The sequence below is a fragment of the Amblyomma americanum genome, chromosome 11 (genome assembly GCF_052857255.1).
Source record: "Amblyomma americanum isolate KBUSLIRL-KWMA chromosome 11, ASM5285725v1, whole genome shotgun sequence".
In the NCBI taxonomy this organism is placed as follows: Eukaryota; Metazoa; Arthropoda; class Arachnida; order Ixodida; family Ixodidae; genus Amblyomma; species Amblyomma americanum.
This window is the reverse complement of record NC_135507.1, coordinates 16,612,462-16,629,645: the sequence shown is the minus strand read 5'-3', so window position 1 is coordinate 16,629,645 and position 17,184 is coordinate 16,612,462. Positions and strand designations below refer to the sequence as shown.

Genomic DNA, 17,184 nt, shown 5'->3' with positions numbered 1-17,184 from the left:
GCGGAAGCTCACAGCAGATCGGTCGAATGGGAAACAGCAAGAGCATGAAGTTAACAAATGGGGTGTTAGACAGAGGGTGAAAGGAGCAGTAAGTGAGGGACCGAATACAAACTATGCCTTGTAGATGTACGAACAAATCCCGATACGATGCTCGAATACGAATGCGCTGACATGCGGCCCAGTATAGAGTAAGCAGGGGCATGTGCCGGAACCAATACCTTGCTCAGAAACTTACGAACTACGCCAAGTAAATCTAAAAAGGCGCCGAAACAGGGAATGTTAATCATAAAAGCGTGTTGTCTGCAAGTATTTACGTTATTTTACGCATTTACCAACTCTCATGCACCTCTGTGAGACCGGCTTCGATGTTTTGTTCTTCAAAACCGACTTGCTTCTTCGGGCTTACCTTTAGCACCGAGGTGGCATGTTCCAGGAGATTTTGCTTAGCAGTACGTTTGGGTGATAGTTGCATATTGTAACGCAACCGAGAAACTCATTTCCGTTATGACTAGAGAAGTTGCGTCATCCGGCGTCTAGAGGGCAGACATTATTTCAACGGACAAATGATGAAGCAGTGGCCATGAAGCAGTGGCCATGAAGTGCGCGAGGGCTTCTGCTTCGGATAGACAGATGTCAACGTTTTCAATAAAGAAGAAAATATATTTTGGCCCAGAAATGCTGCAGAGGCACGCACGTCTGATTTGTTCTTGTTTGATCATAGGAGTAATGCACCAGGTGAGGGGCGGAAAAAAACCCGCTGGAAAATGCCGCCTTTTTAAGGGATTTGATAGCAAGTAAAGAGGCAGTTTAGCCGAGAGAAGAATTCAGATTTGTCTTTTCGAGCGAGCTACAGATTACACACTTAGTTTTCGTGGTGGTTAAGGAGTGGCTCGCATTGCCTTTCTTTTGTGTTGTCTTTCAACATCCATATTATTGCACGCGCTGTACATACTCAGGAAAGAATAGAGAATTACAGCGCGGTTCGCGATGAACTAACGTGATCGGCTTCCGCGGGGCAGCACTGCGTACACGTTGATTGGTCCCTACACGGCAGGCGCGCACGCAGCTGATGGGTATGTGGCGCCATCTCGCGCCCTCAGGGCGTTCTGCGCTCATTGGCGCCTCGCCGAAGCCGATCACTGTTGCGGATCGTTTTATGCTATAACCCTCTAATAGTTCTTAGCCTTGTCGTCATTTGCTTTCACTAATTGTGCGCTTTTCCATTTCTTTTTGCAGATTGAAATCCCAAGCACAGAGCGAAGAAGCAGTCTCGCAAGATATCGAAGGGGAGAGCGAACGACCGCGGCGGAGACCCAGTCGGGAAGCCGACTCGCGCCGGTCGAGCACCGCCGCTCCGGTAGAGCGCGGGGGCGACAGGGAAGCCGGACAGGAAGCGGACGCGGAAGAGAAACCGGAAGCAGGCGCGGAAGGTGCACGGGAGGATCGCGGCAGCAGCAGTGCGGAAGAGGCGTCCTCAGAACGAGAAGCGCGCGCCGACGCTGATCAGGCGTCGCCTTCGGGAGAAGAGGGGCGGGAGGTCGCTGGGTTCGCGCCCGAGACCGAGAAGGGCGCGCGTAGCGAGGAGGAGGAGGGTGACGAGCAGAGGGATAAGGACACCGAGGTCAGGGACGGCGGCAGGTGGGAGGTTCGGGAACCGGAAGGCGAGTCGCGCTACTTCCAGGAGGAAGGACCGTACCGCCTCGAAGTAACCGAGGAAGAAGAGAACGAACCAGTCGCGCAGTCGCAGACCTCAGTCGCGCCCGCCGTAGGTAAGGAAGGTGACGTCGCGGCGGCCGCAGCGCCAAGTCAGCGCACGTCGTGGAGGACGACGGGTGGTGGCGACAAAGCCTACCGAAGGAGTAAGTACCCCACCGTAGAGCCGCAGCTACAGCAAAAGCAGCAGCAGCAACACAAGCAGCAGAAGACACGTGTGGCAGGAGTGACTAGAGGAGCCGGCAGCAAGCAAGTTGCGGCCGGCGCGAAGACGCCTGCGGTGACTACGATGAGCGGCGAAAACAATGTTGGTGCTACCCAAAAGCATCGGCAGGGTCGTAGGTCTCGGGGCCAGTCGGGGGTCACTGTCCAGGTCGCCAAGGTTCGACTGATTCCAGGCAGACCCGCGGTGGAGGCTGGCACGACCGAAGCCAACGCCGAAGAGTCAGAGATCCGGGAGTACGTCCGCCGGGGCGATACGATGCGAGGGCGGGACCGCGATGAGGCGTCCAGGAAGACGTCAACGAGACACGCCGTCACCAATATCGACACGGCGCGCACGGTGGTTGAGAGCTACAGGAAGAGCGACGCCGTAGCGACCGAAGCGGCCAAGAAGCCCAAGAGGGAGCGGACCTTCGACGTGGAAGTGTACGTGACGGAAATGGGAGACACGGGAACGCAGACGGGGAGCGCGACCGACGGTTCAGGCAAGGCTATAAAGGAACGCGGATCCTCGTCCAAGGGCGGAGGTGGTGGAAGCGGCGTACGACGCCGGTCCAGGAGTCACAAGTCTTTGAGCAAGAGCGAAACACGCGGGAGCTTGCACGGAGACAAGGGCAATGCAAGGACTACTGGAGGCGGGAACACGACGGACGCTGACGGAAGCAGCCTAGCCGACAGCGCGGCAACTTTGGTCGATAACGTGCCTCAGGATGATAGCGAACAGCCTGCCGATGGTCCTGGTAACCTGGAGCGGGAACAGTCAGGAGTAGAGTTAGACCATCTTTTGGATGGACAGGAACGCGTCGCTGAGCATGGCGTAGACGAAGGTGTATCCGCAGATGATGAAGGTTCCGGTGACGAAAACATAACTCAGCGCAATTCTCTTACCCCGGAAAATGGTAGCGTTGGTTTAGAGAATGGTATCGGGGCTGAAAAAATCCAACCAGCATTAGCTGAGTTACAAAGCTCACAAAAATCTCCAGAGCCGTTGGACACCAAACAATATAGCGATCATGACGGGGTCGGTAACGATTCAGCACCGCAAGGAATATCGGAACAAGGTAACGACTTAAAGTCGAACGGCGACAGCAATGACGCAAGAGAAGATGACATAATGAGTAACACCAATACTGAAGAGAAGCCGCAAATGTTCTTAGAAGCGCCAGAGCCGGTAGAGTCAATAGAAGGGGCTGAAGAACCCGACGACGGCACACAAGAGAGTGTAACATTAGACGAAATACATGCGGGTCATTCTAAAGACGACGGTGAAGGTAATAGTGCACAAAGTCATGACATATCGGCTAACAATGACAATACGCCAGCAGAAACGGTGGTGCCCACTAGTGAAGATGCGTTAAGCCAAGCTAGGGAACCAGCTATGCCTGATGAGGTGCCGTTCACCTCCCAGCAAGCGCAAATTAATGACAGCCCACGGAACACTGCTGCTGCAGCACAGGAGGAGGGTCAGTTTATTGGACCCAGAGATTCGGCAGATTCCAAGCCTGAGGACGTTGAGGCGAATGATGAGAATAATGCGGAGAAGTTGCTTGAAGCGCCTGAGTCAGCAAAAGAATCGGAATCTGGTGAAACCAACGACGGCCAAAACAACATCTGGGATGCTAAAAAGCATATTCAGACTACCGTAGATAAGAACAACGAAGAAGCTGTCCAGGAAGCTTCTGACGGTGAAAATGACTCACCGAATAATGATGCAGAAAGGTCGCTAAGTGGGAACAGAAAATCGAACGAAATGCCGGAAACAGCACCGGAAATAGAAGCTGCCGAAAGCAAAGACGACCTAAACGATGCTTCTGATAATCAAGAGCATGTTGCGACTAATGCAGATATAAATAGCAGAGAAGCAGCTGAAGGTGCTTCTGAAAAAACAGAGGATTCACCAGATAAGGCTGAAGAAATACCTTTAAGTGTGAAAGAAGACATCAACAGTGAAAATTTGTCACACGGAGAAAGCGGTGTCGATGCGATTACTGAGGAAACAAATAACGATATTGATAACGCTTCTGCCAAGGATGAAAATGACAAGGGAAGCGACTTAAAAGTTGGGGAAGCAGTCAACGGACAAGCTGAGATGGATACAGAGAGGAGTGTATCAGTGGTGGGCACTCGGCCAGGAACAGCCGTCGTCGCCGAAGCATCTGAATCTAAGGACGATGAAAACCATAATGAAGACTTGATCAACGATGCTATTGAAAAAACTGAGGAATCTGCAGCTACTGCTAAAGAAGAACACGACGATGATGTTCCGGATCTGGAAGCTGCAGCGGAGGAGGCCGACATTAAAGCGTCGGTTGCCAAGGCTGATGAAAGAAATACGGACTCTGCACCAGTCTCGCAGGAACAGCAAGCTGAAGAGAACGAACTTACTCCTACAAGTGGAATCGATATGATCAAAAGTAGCGAAAAAACAGACGAGCAGTCAGATAAGGCACATATTGAGTCCTTGGCAGATAACGAAAATAGTGTAAGTCGATCAGAGACCCACACGGACATTAATGAAGGCAGCACAGACGCTGTCGAAAACGACGAGCATGCGGACTCAGTCAAGCCAGCCATCAATGAGCCTGAGATGAACAGCTCTACAGCTGGCGACGGAGCTGGGAAAGAGTCTGGAGAAGACATGCATGGAGAAAAAGACGCTGTGCCCTCTCCAGCCTCTGATGACGTAGAAGTCTCGGAAGTTGTTCATGAAGAAGACGCAGCTGAAAACGGCACGCTCGTCGGCACTGGAGACAACGTGGAACATGGTCAGGGCACCGAATCAGAGGTGGTTGAGGACGACCAGATATCAAAAGAAGAAGCAAACATCACAAGTGCCAGTGCTGATGTCGCGCTAGGGAACGATATGGCTGGGGAAGAGGAAGAAAAGAAGGAAACAGAGAGTGTGCAGGACCCAGAAGTTCATAAAACTGACGAAGTTGTAAATCAACATTCAGATGTCTCTAATGAAGACGCTGAAGTTGACGTCACAAGCAATGAGAAGAATGAAGATAGTCAGGGAGAGTCTGGTGACATGCCAGATGGAAAGGGCGATAGTGTATTAAAGGCGGCGAGCGATCACGAAGTCGAAGTGACAGATAAAGAACCATCTCACGCAGTTGTTGAGGAGGTTGAACCTTCCGATAGACAACAGGACGCAGGAGATGAGCCGACGCTAAACCACGGCGGTGAGGACCCTATCTCTTCGGATTCAGCGCCCGCCGTTGAGACCGAAGACGATAATGCGGAACCGATCCTTGCTGCCGATGAAGGAGGTGGTGAGGATAAGGGTCAAGGTGAGATACACCTTGAAGGCACAAGTGGCAATGCAGAAGACTCGGGTCATTCGAACCACCACATGCGCAAGGAACAGCTTGAAGCTGACGAAAGTGCGGCTCCAGAAGAGATGAAAGACGTAAAAGAGTCGGAAGGTGAGACTACAAACTTGAGCGATGCAAAGGCTGACGCGGACGACGAGCAAGAAACAGTTGACAATCTCGCAGTCAATGCCGAAGAACAGGATGCGACTAATCCTGAAGACCCCAGTGCCAATACGAAGGACGGCAAATACATCGAAACTAACGCAGTACCGGATGACACAGCGAATGATGTCGATGCCAAGGAAGTTACAGAAGAAGCAGAAGCATCGTTACCTGCTGCAACGACGGACCGTGCTTCGCCCACCACTGACTTGGACACGTCGCGTGCCGAGGACGACAGCGCATTTGCTGACGGGACCTGCACGAGCACGCCTTCACCAGCCACAAGCAGAGCCGAGATGACGTCACCCAAAGACCTCCGCGAAGGTGAAAACCTCGACGAAGGTATACTAGCTGACGAACCACCACTAAACAAGGACTCCCTCCCAAGTCAAGAAGAGGATGCAGATGGCGCGGTTGACGCAACCTCTTCAAGCAGCGGCCGTGGAAGCCGTGGCACCGTAACCGAGGTACCAATACCAGCCGTGCACAAACCACAAATCCGGGGGACCAAAGCTGAGAAGGATGGGGGCGGTGTTAAGCCACCCAGAATCAAGGCGCCGAGAGGTGTCGACGTACTGCCAACGAGGTTCAAACCGGCGCCTAAGCGAAACGTGAAAGGCCATTCCATAGCCGGGACCGGAGGCGTACGGAGGGTCCGCTCTGACGGCGAGAAGATCGACCAGGCCCCGGTGGGTGCCTCCAGAACTGCGCTGACGACGCCCGAGCAGCGCTTGGACAAAGGTGCCGCCAGGCTTCTGGGCAGGCATAGCCGGAGTGTAAACATGGAAGAGCAAGGAGTCGTTGAGAGTAAGAGAGCCCCTTGGAAGCGCACACCTCGCACATCTCGTTCAGGTCACACTCCCTCTCTTTGTCTACTTCCTGTGATTCTCTCTGTCTCTTCCCCAGTGTGTTCGTGTGTGTCAGTGTGTATACGTGCACGCGCAGAAATAACTGCCGTTAAAAATATTCAAGTGTAGCCTCAGCAAATTTTTTTTCGTCCTGAGCGGCATTTTCTCGTCAAGATTTATCAAATTTGCATAACAAAACTTTGTGACTTCAAAGTGTAACTCCTCTTTGAAACAATAAGTTAAACTTCAAAGCTGGTCTTAGTTGAAGTGCTCAATTCAAATTCGTCTTCGTTCAATCTCTTGCCGTCTTTCATCACTTCCTGAGAGCTGGAAGATGACTGCACCAGACACAACCAATGGCCGTGATTGGATTGCGCCCTTTAGTTACACAGACTAGCCAGTCCTCAAACTGCATTGTTTCCTAAATTTCGGAAATGTTCTGCGCTTGTCTACAAACGAGTTTTCTATTTTCTGAAAAGCAGTGTGCAAGTGTAAAGGCAATAATATTCGTGCATCGAAATCTTTTACTATTTTACTTCTCATTCCTGTGTTTTACTTTTGGAAGTCTCTTTTTTCCCCTGAAAGAGCAAATCCCCATGGCTGCTGCTGGTTTCTTGTTTGTGTCCCATTTTTCGCAGTCGCGAGGCTACAGAAAAAACTCGATGCATTGCGGGAGGAAAGGCTCGCCTGCGAAGCCAAGAGGGAAGACCTGCTGCGACGCGCAAAGTTCCTCCAGAGCAAGGCCACCTCCACGCGAGACCAAGGTACGGCATGTTGGCCTGCTATGCACAGCAACGTTTAACCGCGATGGCTGGGTAATTGACGGCTGGGTGAATGGTTTGCAACCGTCATTGCAACGAACTTCGTGACATATATTCAAATCAAATAAATAAATAATTAGCGGCTGCTTGTGGCGTGTGATAAAGAACAGTAGAGGTTTTGTGCAGAAGCTGCAGGTCGGGCATGTATTCTCAAAGCTATTCAGTCCAGGAAAAAAAAAAAACGACAGAAGCTCGTCCAAAATACGACAGAATGTTGTGTCGTTTAGATGTTATGGCAGATTTGCTGTAGTATTTCCGCAATTTTCTGTAGTGCTGTAGTATTTTTCCATGTCAAGTTTTTATAGTTTTGTTGTTACCAGAGGGACAGCACAATGCTACGAAAAGTTGTGTTGTTCATACAAGTTCATTGCCAAAAATACTACAAAAATCTGTTGAGGCGACAAAATTGGCTTTTGTGTTTTGCTACAGAGTAGGTAACCCCCTAGGGAGAAAGTTCCTGTGCTTGAGTGGTGGTCATGAAATTACAACGGTTCGTAGTAGGAGTGGCAAAAAGAGAGTCGTTCTCACCTGTTCCCAGTTGATATTATCGAGAAAGTCTATTCCAAGGTCTTTTAAACATGTCATAAATACAAGAAGCGATTGTCATAAACACAAGAACCGAAATTCTGTCATTCTTATGGAGACAGTTTTCGTCTTGAAGTGAGAAGGTTGCTTAATAGTACCTAAGCAAATTCCCAGAGACATCTAATTCTATTGCGTGTTGGCAGTACAATACCAATCGAAGAAGCCGTTGATGCCTTTATCAGAAGTTGCGTCACTGCCTGTCTGGTTACGTCACTTTTCTTTGGCCGGTGTGCGAATTTTATTATGGACGACACATCTTTTTCTCGATGTGGACTTTAATACGATAGCGTTAAAATCACATTAAATTATCTCATTAAGTTTGTTCCGCCTGAGAATATTGTCGCGTAGTGGTGACGGCAGTCGAAAGAGCGATGGAGACGGAGAAATGGTCTTCGAAAAGAAAACTGCTTATTGGGCTGACTTGCGCCCACAATGGACTGAATCACTTGGCGGTGGCGTAGCAACAAGCGTGCTCGGTGGTCGTCGAACAGCATGCCAGCCGCTGTCGGCCGTGCTCAATTTAGAGCTGATAGCGAACTTTCGAGATAAAGCGTGCAAAGTTACTAGAACATTCCGGAACAACGTAGAATCAGCCCTGCCTGGCTGAGATCAATCGAGGTAGATCTAGCCGCGTCTTGCGTCGCAAATAAAGCGATAAAATGGTGTGGCGGCAGATTTGAAGAAGGAACAAACACTGCAAAGATTCGCCACAATATTTTTGGTTACAGTATACAAATGAGATCTTCTCGCAAATTTTTTGTTTGCCTTTTTGAACTGGATTCGTGACTTGTTGATAATGCGCAGCCCGCGACATGTGGCGGCGTCGCTACGCCGAGGAGAAGAAGATCACGCCCAAGCTGGAGGAAGAGAGCTCCCGGTGGAGGCTCGAGCTGGAGCGGCTGCACCGGGAGCTCCTGGCCAGGGTCGAAGGAGAGCTGCGCCTCACCGGCTACCCTCGCTTCGAGCAGCCCTCGAACAAGGTACTTGTTCCCGCCGCGGTGGCTCAGTGGTTAGGGCGCTCGACTACTGATCCGGAGTTCCCGGGTTCGAACCCGACCGCGGCGGCTGCGTCTTTATGGAGGAAAAACGCTAAGGCGCCCGTGTGCTGTGCGATGTCAGTGCACGTTAAAGATCCCCAGGGGGTCGAAATTATTCCGGAGCCCTCCACTACGGCACCTATTACTTCCTTTCTTCTTTCACTCCCTCCTTTATCCCTTCTATTACGGCGCGGTTCAGGTGTCCAACAACATATGAGACAGATACTGCGCCATTTCCTCCCCCCCCCCACAAAAAAAAACCAAAAACAAGGTACTTGGGGAGGCTGCCGTCTGAATGTGGCGAGACAGTGGAAGAAAAAGACTATCTCAGCTGTCCGGATGATGATGGTCTTGAGCGTTACTAACTAGTGCAATGTGTCTGCCGCTAGCGGCGAACACTCCGTACCGTAGCGGATTTTCACTTGCAATTGCGAGGGAACTACAGAGAGCGGTTAGATACTACTCAAACGTTTTGGTAGTTATGTCTTACTTTCCCTGTGTACGGCAAAACCTCGCTTTAAATGGCTCATAGGATGCCCCCGACTAATTCTGACGGTTTCAGAAAATCAATATACTGTAAAAGCACAATTGCCCCGCTATTTTTAATGCTCAGCGTCATGCGGAACATGGTGGCAACTACGCAAACTATATTTTCCAATTTTTCTGGCTTTGGTGAATGTGTGCTGATCCGTTCTGCAGAGGTTTGTGACAGAAAGTGTGCGTGCTGTAGGTATTCCGTAGCGAAATATATCAGCTTTCTACCTCGCGCTGAAGTCGGCACCTATTATTCTCACTTACCTTCACGAGGCAAGCTCCTTGCTTAAACATTTACTACGCCACAACATTTTTCTCGATGTTCAAACGTTCTGTTTGTAAGGGCGAGTCTGTAAATCTTGTACGATTCCATGTTGAGTTTACCTGGTTCATTGTGGACGGAAGGGTGCTGATCGTTATTCTGTCATATCCTTTTGTGGCTTTCTATTATTTGCTTATTGTGACTTTTTCTAATATATCATTGTGGTGTAAGGTGGCGAAACAAGACACCCATGTTCAATTTATTTCTTCGTTATTCGATGCGCTGCATCGAGCTTGGTTATCAGCACATTGTTCTGATGATTGCGTTGCAAGGAATAAGGGTCGTGTATTTGCAGTAGAGATAACGATTTTCGCCGCTTCTTTCACAATATATACAGTTTCCAGCCAGTTAAATATTTATGTTATTTAAATAGTTTTTACGGTAGTCTTAGTTATTTGCTGCCTGGTCGCACTATTCAGCTGAGACTCTCGAAAGCGTTGCACGTTCTCGAGTCTTGTCCACACACTTCACTACAAAATGATACTTCTCAAAAGCGCAATACAGTAGGTGAAGCACTGTTTACAAACAGACGAAAATAATTTATCCCTTCCTTTGCGACGCGGTTCAGATGTCCAACGATATATGAGACAGATACTGCGCCCTTTCCTTTCATCAAAAACCAATTATTATTATTATGATTATTATTATCATTATTATTATTATTAACTGGTGAACGCAGCATTAGGAAAAACAGAATAAAAGAGTGAGCGCAAGTGCGCGACCCATTTTTTCCTTCTAGCGGACAGACCCTGAAATCTGAGCGGAACAGATAAGAAAGGGCGAAGACCGCAATACAAATTAAGGAGACCAAAAAGCATCGTGGTTCAAACACGGAATCGCAAATGACATTCAGTCTTTTTTTCATGATCACTACAGCCTTCACGTTATGCCTCCAAGTACTGTCGGTGCTTTCAGCGTTTATTTGTGAACTCTTGGCGGCTCTTAATGTTTGCCTATTACCATTCCTCAAAGTGGTCCTCATGCGCTGGAAATTGTTTTGTAAACTACGTTCAGGTCGCCGTAAGTTACAGTGTACAGTCAGGGTCAATAGTTCCTGGACCACGTGTTACTGAAACGAAGCCGGTAGCTCTGCCATTAGTTGGCGACTGGCGACCACGCTAGTGGAGGCGAAAGGGAAAAGCTGTCTTTTCATCTCCTTGTGTGTGATGTCCAGCCGCCGGCTAATAGAGCTATCGGCTGCGTTTGAGGTATGCGTGGTCCAGAGACTTCTGTCCCCGACTGCACTTAAGGTATAAGGTCGAGAAATGCAATATATTGCCCGGAACGCACTGAAGCAGCCGCCATAACTAGCATCAGTCCCTTAAGGGATCTGAGAGAACAGCGGACAAATTTGCGGTGAAGTTGGCTTGTATGGTTATGATGTTTTGGTGGGCTAGTTGGTTACGAAGCACCATTAAATGAACAGCGCAATCTGACAAACACGCACACAGTAAGACGGAGAATGAGAACAAACACAACTGATAGCGCTGTGTTGTTCCCATTGTTCGTCTCACGGTGCCTCTGTCTCAGATTGCGCTGTTCACTTTATGATGCTTGTATGGTAGCCGTATACATCACACATGCAATTAGAATCAAGTCGAATAATGCTACGTCCAACGCCAGCACTTCAATAGCGTATCGACAGGCTACCTCGCGTAATTTTGAGGAGTGCTTTAGAAGGTAGTCGCACAATATGCTAGAGTAACAATGTAGATGTGCTGCTGATAGCTACCCTTTTGTTTCTTGGCCTCGGAGGAGGGCTTTAAAAACTGAGAGCATTCTTTTTGCGGTGAAGCTTAAATATCATACCATGAGCTTCACTCCTTAACAAAGATACTCTGCCCTCTTTAGTACAGTCACGTCGAAAAGTAGCAAATGTATTTCTATTTGATTAAGCTAGTGACGCTATCTGCGATATTCACAATACAATTCATGCCTTGCTTATCCATTTATTTTTCAGCTGAGCTACAAGATTATGATCGCCAAAGTGCTCCAAGAAATAGAAGACCTGAAGCGGCGCCTGGAATACACCCGCATCTCGCTCGGAGCCGAAGTTAGGGTATGTCAAGAGCTTTAACCAGAGTACCCACGCTCCAGTTTACTTATTGTGCCTATGGAGCCGCCGTGGTGGCTCAGTGGTTATAGCCCTCGGCTGCTGACCCGAAAGACGCGGGTTCGATCCCGGCTGCGGCGGTGGAATTTCAATGGAGGCGAAATTCTAGAGGCCCGTGTACTGTGCGATGTCAGTGCACGTCAAAAAACCCCAGGTGGTCGAACTTACCGGAGACTTCGACTACGGCGTCCCCCAAAGCCTGAGTCGCTTTGGGACGTTAAACCTCGCAAACCAAACCAAACATACTGTGCCTAAACTGAGTCTGTGAACGCACAATAGGTTTTTGATTTATTCTGATAAATGTCGAGTGTAAAGTGGAATTACTAATAAATATGAAATGGTAGCGCCAGCTTCTTCAAGGGGACGCCTACAGAAGAGGCCTTATGCAGTTGCTTCGTGAGAGTAGGCATCAGCATCTTCAAAGCATCAGCAAGTCACATGCGTGCAGCACTCTCTCTTTTATTGCATGTGCGGTTCGTTAGCAAAATTATTTTCACATGACAGAGATAACTGGCAATAGCTTGAGTGTGTACATTGCATTTTGGATGAGTTGGTAATTCGTACTTTTGCAAAAATTTTCCCACACGCAAAACAGGACATGAAAGGGACATACACAGGCGCAAACTCTGATGCTAAAATCTGATGCTTACATGCGAAACACTCTGTAACGTTACAAGGCATGGGCACATAATTGTTTCTTACACTTCTTATCCTAGTTTTGTTTTCTTGTTGCTTATTTTTCCTCGCAGCTACGGACGCACGCCGAGAGAGAAGTGAAGAACCTCCGGGAGGATCTGCTGAAGAAGAAGATTCAGGTCACTCTCACAAAGAAAGAAACCCAATCCGTGATGGCGCCATTCCTCAGGGACTCGTTCTATTTCGTCGGCCCTATCTAGGAACGAGGCCAGCCGCCAGCGCCTCAGATGTATGTCATACTCTATAATAAAGAAATAAATAGTAGGCAGTGTAAAGAAAGTTCAGAAAGAGATGCGCATTGTTACGATACACAGTGTTCTTTACAAGTTCGTTACCTCCTCGCTTCGAACATCCAGAAAAGAAAACAAATTCAGTTGAAATCAGACTGAGTTGCAGTTCACCGAGATAACGCACCGTTTCATAAGAGCAAACTCGCTTTTGCGCCAAAGCCACTTTTGTGTGCTTTGTCTGTCCTGTTGAAGAAACAACAGCAACAGAAAACAAATATATATGTGAAGTTACTTGTATAGAGGGACACTAGCCAAAGTCGAAAGCCAAGGCTACGCTTTAGTGAAACGTACACGATAGGGCATGTGCTTGCTGCGTAACAAGCCAGGGGAAAATGCTTCTTCGAATTTATGAAGGCTGATTTTTTTTCCTCTTTTTTTTTTTGTGATACGTATTCGGTCTGGGTGCCCCTTGTGGCTTCGCTGCAGAGGGTAGGTGAGGCTTAATGAGTGTATCATATATCACAGTGATCCAGCCCTGAGGCTAGACTCGAGCGGAGCGATAGCATCAAATGCAAAACTGATGCGTAGGGCGTCGTAAGTAGACATTGATTCACGTTCACGTTGTTTCGCCGATGCAAGCCTCTGCTTCTACGTTGCAATGATGCACCTGTTTATAAGCTTTGATATTAATTGTTCTCCTTTTAGTCCGTAGAGGGTTCAGTACCTTGTTGTGCATTTATTTTATTTTAATTTCTCTTCACGGTCGATTTTCTGTCTTCGTAGCTGAGAGCATCTACTGTAACTACAATACATGTGGTTGCTTGCCTTCGCGGGTAGACCTTCACGCAACATTTACCCGAGGGTTAGTGCAATTACATAAAAACTTTAACATAATAAGAAGACATGTTTGTTGTTCAAACTATTGCATAAATACAGTAAAGCGTTAGAAGATACTTTTGTACGCCAAATTTTGCGACCAATCAGAACGCTAGAATTGAGCCGGCGTTCCCAGCGCGTAAGGTACGGATTCTACGGACGAAAGAAAAAAAAAAACGAACCATATTAAGTCGATTATTATTAACTTGAGGCACACCCTGCAAGGTGCGCTTCGGTTAGAGTGAATCAATCTGAAAAAACGCTCATGATGTGCCAGTTATCGACTAAATTTCTTTAGTTTGGTGCTTTGTACGTAAATCGAACATCTTGTAAACTTTAAACGACGGTTCGGGTGTAACGTTATGTATCGTTTTGTAAGCCATGTTTGGCCGTGGGCATTTGCGGTTAGATTGCGCAGTCTCCAGGCGAAAAGCAAAGATTCTAGCTTGTGAGGCTGAGTGCGCAAATGAGGCATTACATTGCGGAGCCTTCCTCGGCATTTTATTTGATCTATTGTTTGTTTGATGCATGTAAAGAAATCAAATGCGTGGATACAATTACTTTGTCAAAGCATATTTCGCGAAATAAAAGAGTCTCTACCGATGAAAACTAGAGGTCACTTATGTTAAGGGAAAATTCTGTTCGCCACACACTGGCGTGTCTTGAAGTTCTTGCGCTGTAAAATCAGAACACCGGTTAAACACCCAATGAACCAAGAATACCTAATTTATTGCGATGCATTTCGCTTCGAGAAAACGCAATGTGAAATTGAAAGCGTGTTTGATTTCAGTTCCTGCTTTCTGCGCACATTTAGTCATCCAAATACGAATAATTGCATGCGAACACAGTTGATCCGGAGCCTCGATTAGTATAAGAAGTGCACTTTGTCAAGTATAGCTGTTTAGATAGAGGTCTCTTTAGGCACAAAGTGGCGTATTTTATTGGGCTTTTCTCTAGCCATTGTAGCAACCTTCAGCGTATGGCCTGTACTCACCCTAGAAACGAACTAGAAATTGTCTGTAGAAATCAACATGCGGGTTTTCTTCGTCCATCGATTACAATGCTCTCGGGAGCGGTTATGTTTGGGCGAGCTTGTGACCTGTTTCTGCGGTTACATTTTTTTATACAACCTACACTGAAAAATGTGATTTACTTAAATTCAGCATCCATCCTTCTGGCGAGCATGAAATTTAGCTCCACTTCCGCAGAAGGCGCGTTAGAGAAATAGATTAGTTGCAGTTCCTTCGCGCAAGACAAAGTCGTTAGTCTCTACGCCCTTCAGTAAAAACACATGTTCACACGTCACGGAACGCGCTGAATTCGTGATCGCCTTCCTTTCGGGTTCCTTTCTTCAAGCGAATACGCTCGCAACAGTTGCTATCGATCTCTGACGGGAAGGAATCGACTGAGTAGATTAGAGAGCATGGCCTAGTGAAGGCCAGTAACTCGGCACACGGGGAAGGCGAAAGAAAGTGTTCATCACGAAACATCGCGCACAGGCAGGCAATTTATTCGGCCTTCTCACTGCTGCCTCGTGTGTGTACTCAGTCAACTTGAGAAGAACAGGCGCGGCCGTGAGAGCGCACTGTGTACGCGGAAATAGCTGCCCCCCCCCCCCCCTCCCCTTTCTCTGAAATCTGCGACCTCTTCCCTTGATGAGAGCAGTGGCGTGTCACGAGTTCGTTTCGCGCATTGGCTTCCAAGAAATAGCGCACCCCGAAAAGAGAAGGTGAGAAGGAAGGAAGGAGAAGGAAGAGAGAGAGAGAAAAAGAGGAAGGAGATAGATTGAGAGAGAGGTAAAAGCTGATGATGCCTGCTCTTCAGCTGTGGCGTGACATTGCTGGCAATGGACAGTAGCGGGGGGCCGGGGCTTTTGGCACGTGCACCACGCTTACAAAGAGAAGTACTTATTTTATTAATTTACAATCATACTGCTGTCTCAAATCACCAAAAAAGTGGGCGAAAGTTCAAAGAACATTGGATAGCGTGCAATACAGAAAGGCCAATATGAAGAGAGAGATTTCACTCGCAGCAAGAAAATGTACCAAGGAACCACACATGGTACTGGAATGAAATGAAAATTTCCAACATTGACAGAATGTAAATTGGTAGTAGATTGGTAGTAAATAACTTCATTTAGTACGCAAATTAAGCACCCATCAGATCATCGGCATGACGTTCGAAGGCTAGTTGGTCCCATCAGACTCCGGACTAAAACCTACGTAGCCACCAGATAAAGTAGCTTGTTCACTAGGCAGCGTTGTCACATGGAAAATGCGTATATCAAACTGAAAGCTATACTGTTGGGCGTATTTTGCTGCATGGACAAGAAAGTTAACACGAAAGATGCAGCATCACATAGACGAATATTTCAGTACAACCATTGTGACTTCTCCCAGTCCGGACGTTCTCTTAGACTTGTGTTTGAGAAACAAGATAGTCCAGTCCACAGGCATACGACGAGGGAACTACCAAGCAGTGAAAAAAGCAATGATGAAAGCAAAAAAAAAAAGCTTGAAAGCACGAAGAGTAGAAAACTTGGGAAGTCACGCCTCACAGAATCTTCGAAGATCCTTGAAAGGACGTTGCCCACCGCAAGCTAAGCTCTTTTCACCGTTACCTTGTGACACGTTTTTCTATTCCTTCCACAAGCGAAAATAAAAACTGATTGTTTCCTTTCCTATGCGGTTTAGAGCCCTGTATGTGCATTACTTTGAAGAGTTTGCGGGATTATGTTACAAGTTTTTTGTGGACGCGTTTCGCCACCTTTCATAATTGAAAGTAACAGGAAGTTACACCGAAATTGGTGGTAAAAAAAAATTGTCGTTCTTGAGAAAAATATAGGGGATGAAGGCCTCTCAATCAAAAACTGCAATCCTGACTCGGGCTTTAACCAGACATCTTTGCAATTTCGTCTAACTCATGCATCTGTTCACGTAGTTATATGAACCGGTTTCGCACTTCTCACTGCCGCCATTAGGGCCACCGACTACACATATACACTCCAAGTGTTAATGCATCGCTTTTTTTTTTCTCTCAGCATTACTTAAGCGTATGAAGCAAGTTCTCGTCGTTTCCTATTAGCTTGTACTTATAACACATTGCACCAAGATTCCTTTTTATGCAGTCGTGAAGGCTGGCACTGGCTTTCGTGCTTTTAGATATTTTGTCATTCTATTTCTTGTTCCATCTGTGGATATTTGCGCGGCATGATAAGAGAAGGTGCTCACTTTTTTGCCTGTCATAATTCGCGTGGTTTGTCTCTTTGACTCAGCACGAGGCGCGTCAGTGTTTGCGTTCTTGTTTGAAAAAACAAAATACTCAGCATTTCCTTTACCTGCTGTGGCAAATGTGAATAGTGGGAAATGCTAAAGTGCAAAATTTTTCTGCCTACGTGTAAGGCCACACTTGTTGATGTAATCTTGTAGTGCCGAATATGCGCATGGGGTCAGTAAACAACAGTTTTCGTTCGCCTAAAGAAAAGAAAAAAGAATCCCAAATAAATAAAGTGTTTGTGCCTTTATCTTTCCTCTCGTGTTCATTTTTCTGTTTAAAACTCACCAGGAGATGTCCTAAAGGTAAGAGACCGTTGTTTCGATTCGTATTGTAAGAGGTTCCCGTGTTTTAATTCTTCTGCTTTATTCTTTGATATTTATATGGTCGTATTCGTGCTGGATTGCTCTGTTACAGCATGGACTTTACTTGTTA

General features: G+C 47.3%; 1 protein-coding gene across 2 annotated transcripts in view; it reads left to right on the top strand.

Annotated features, from left to right (window-relative positions):
• Positions 1 to 12,706, top strand: part of LOC144109920 (uncharacterized) — a 116,199-nt gene extending 103,493 nt beyond the window's left edge. For both annotated transcript variants that reach the window (XM_077642690.1, XM_077642691.1), the window contains 5 exons: positions 1,237 to 6,221; positions 6,901 to 7,026; positions 8,473 to 8,648; positions 11,522 to 11,620; positions 12,424 to 12,706. In XM_077642690.1, the coding sequence (XP_077498816.1) occupies positions 1,237 to 6,221; positions 6,901 to 7,026; positions 8,473 to 8,648; positions 11,522 to 11,620; positions 12,424 to 12,570 (5,533 nt within the window). In that variant the 3' untranslated portion in view covers positions 12,571 to 12,706. The remainder of the gene's footprint in view (positions 1 to 1,236; positions 6,222 to 6,900; positions 7,027 to 8,472; positions 8,649 to 11,521; positions 11,621 to 12,423) is intronic.
• The last annotated feature ends 4,478 nt before the right edge of the window (positions 12,707 to 17,184 follow it).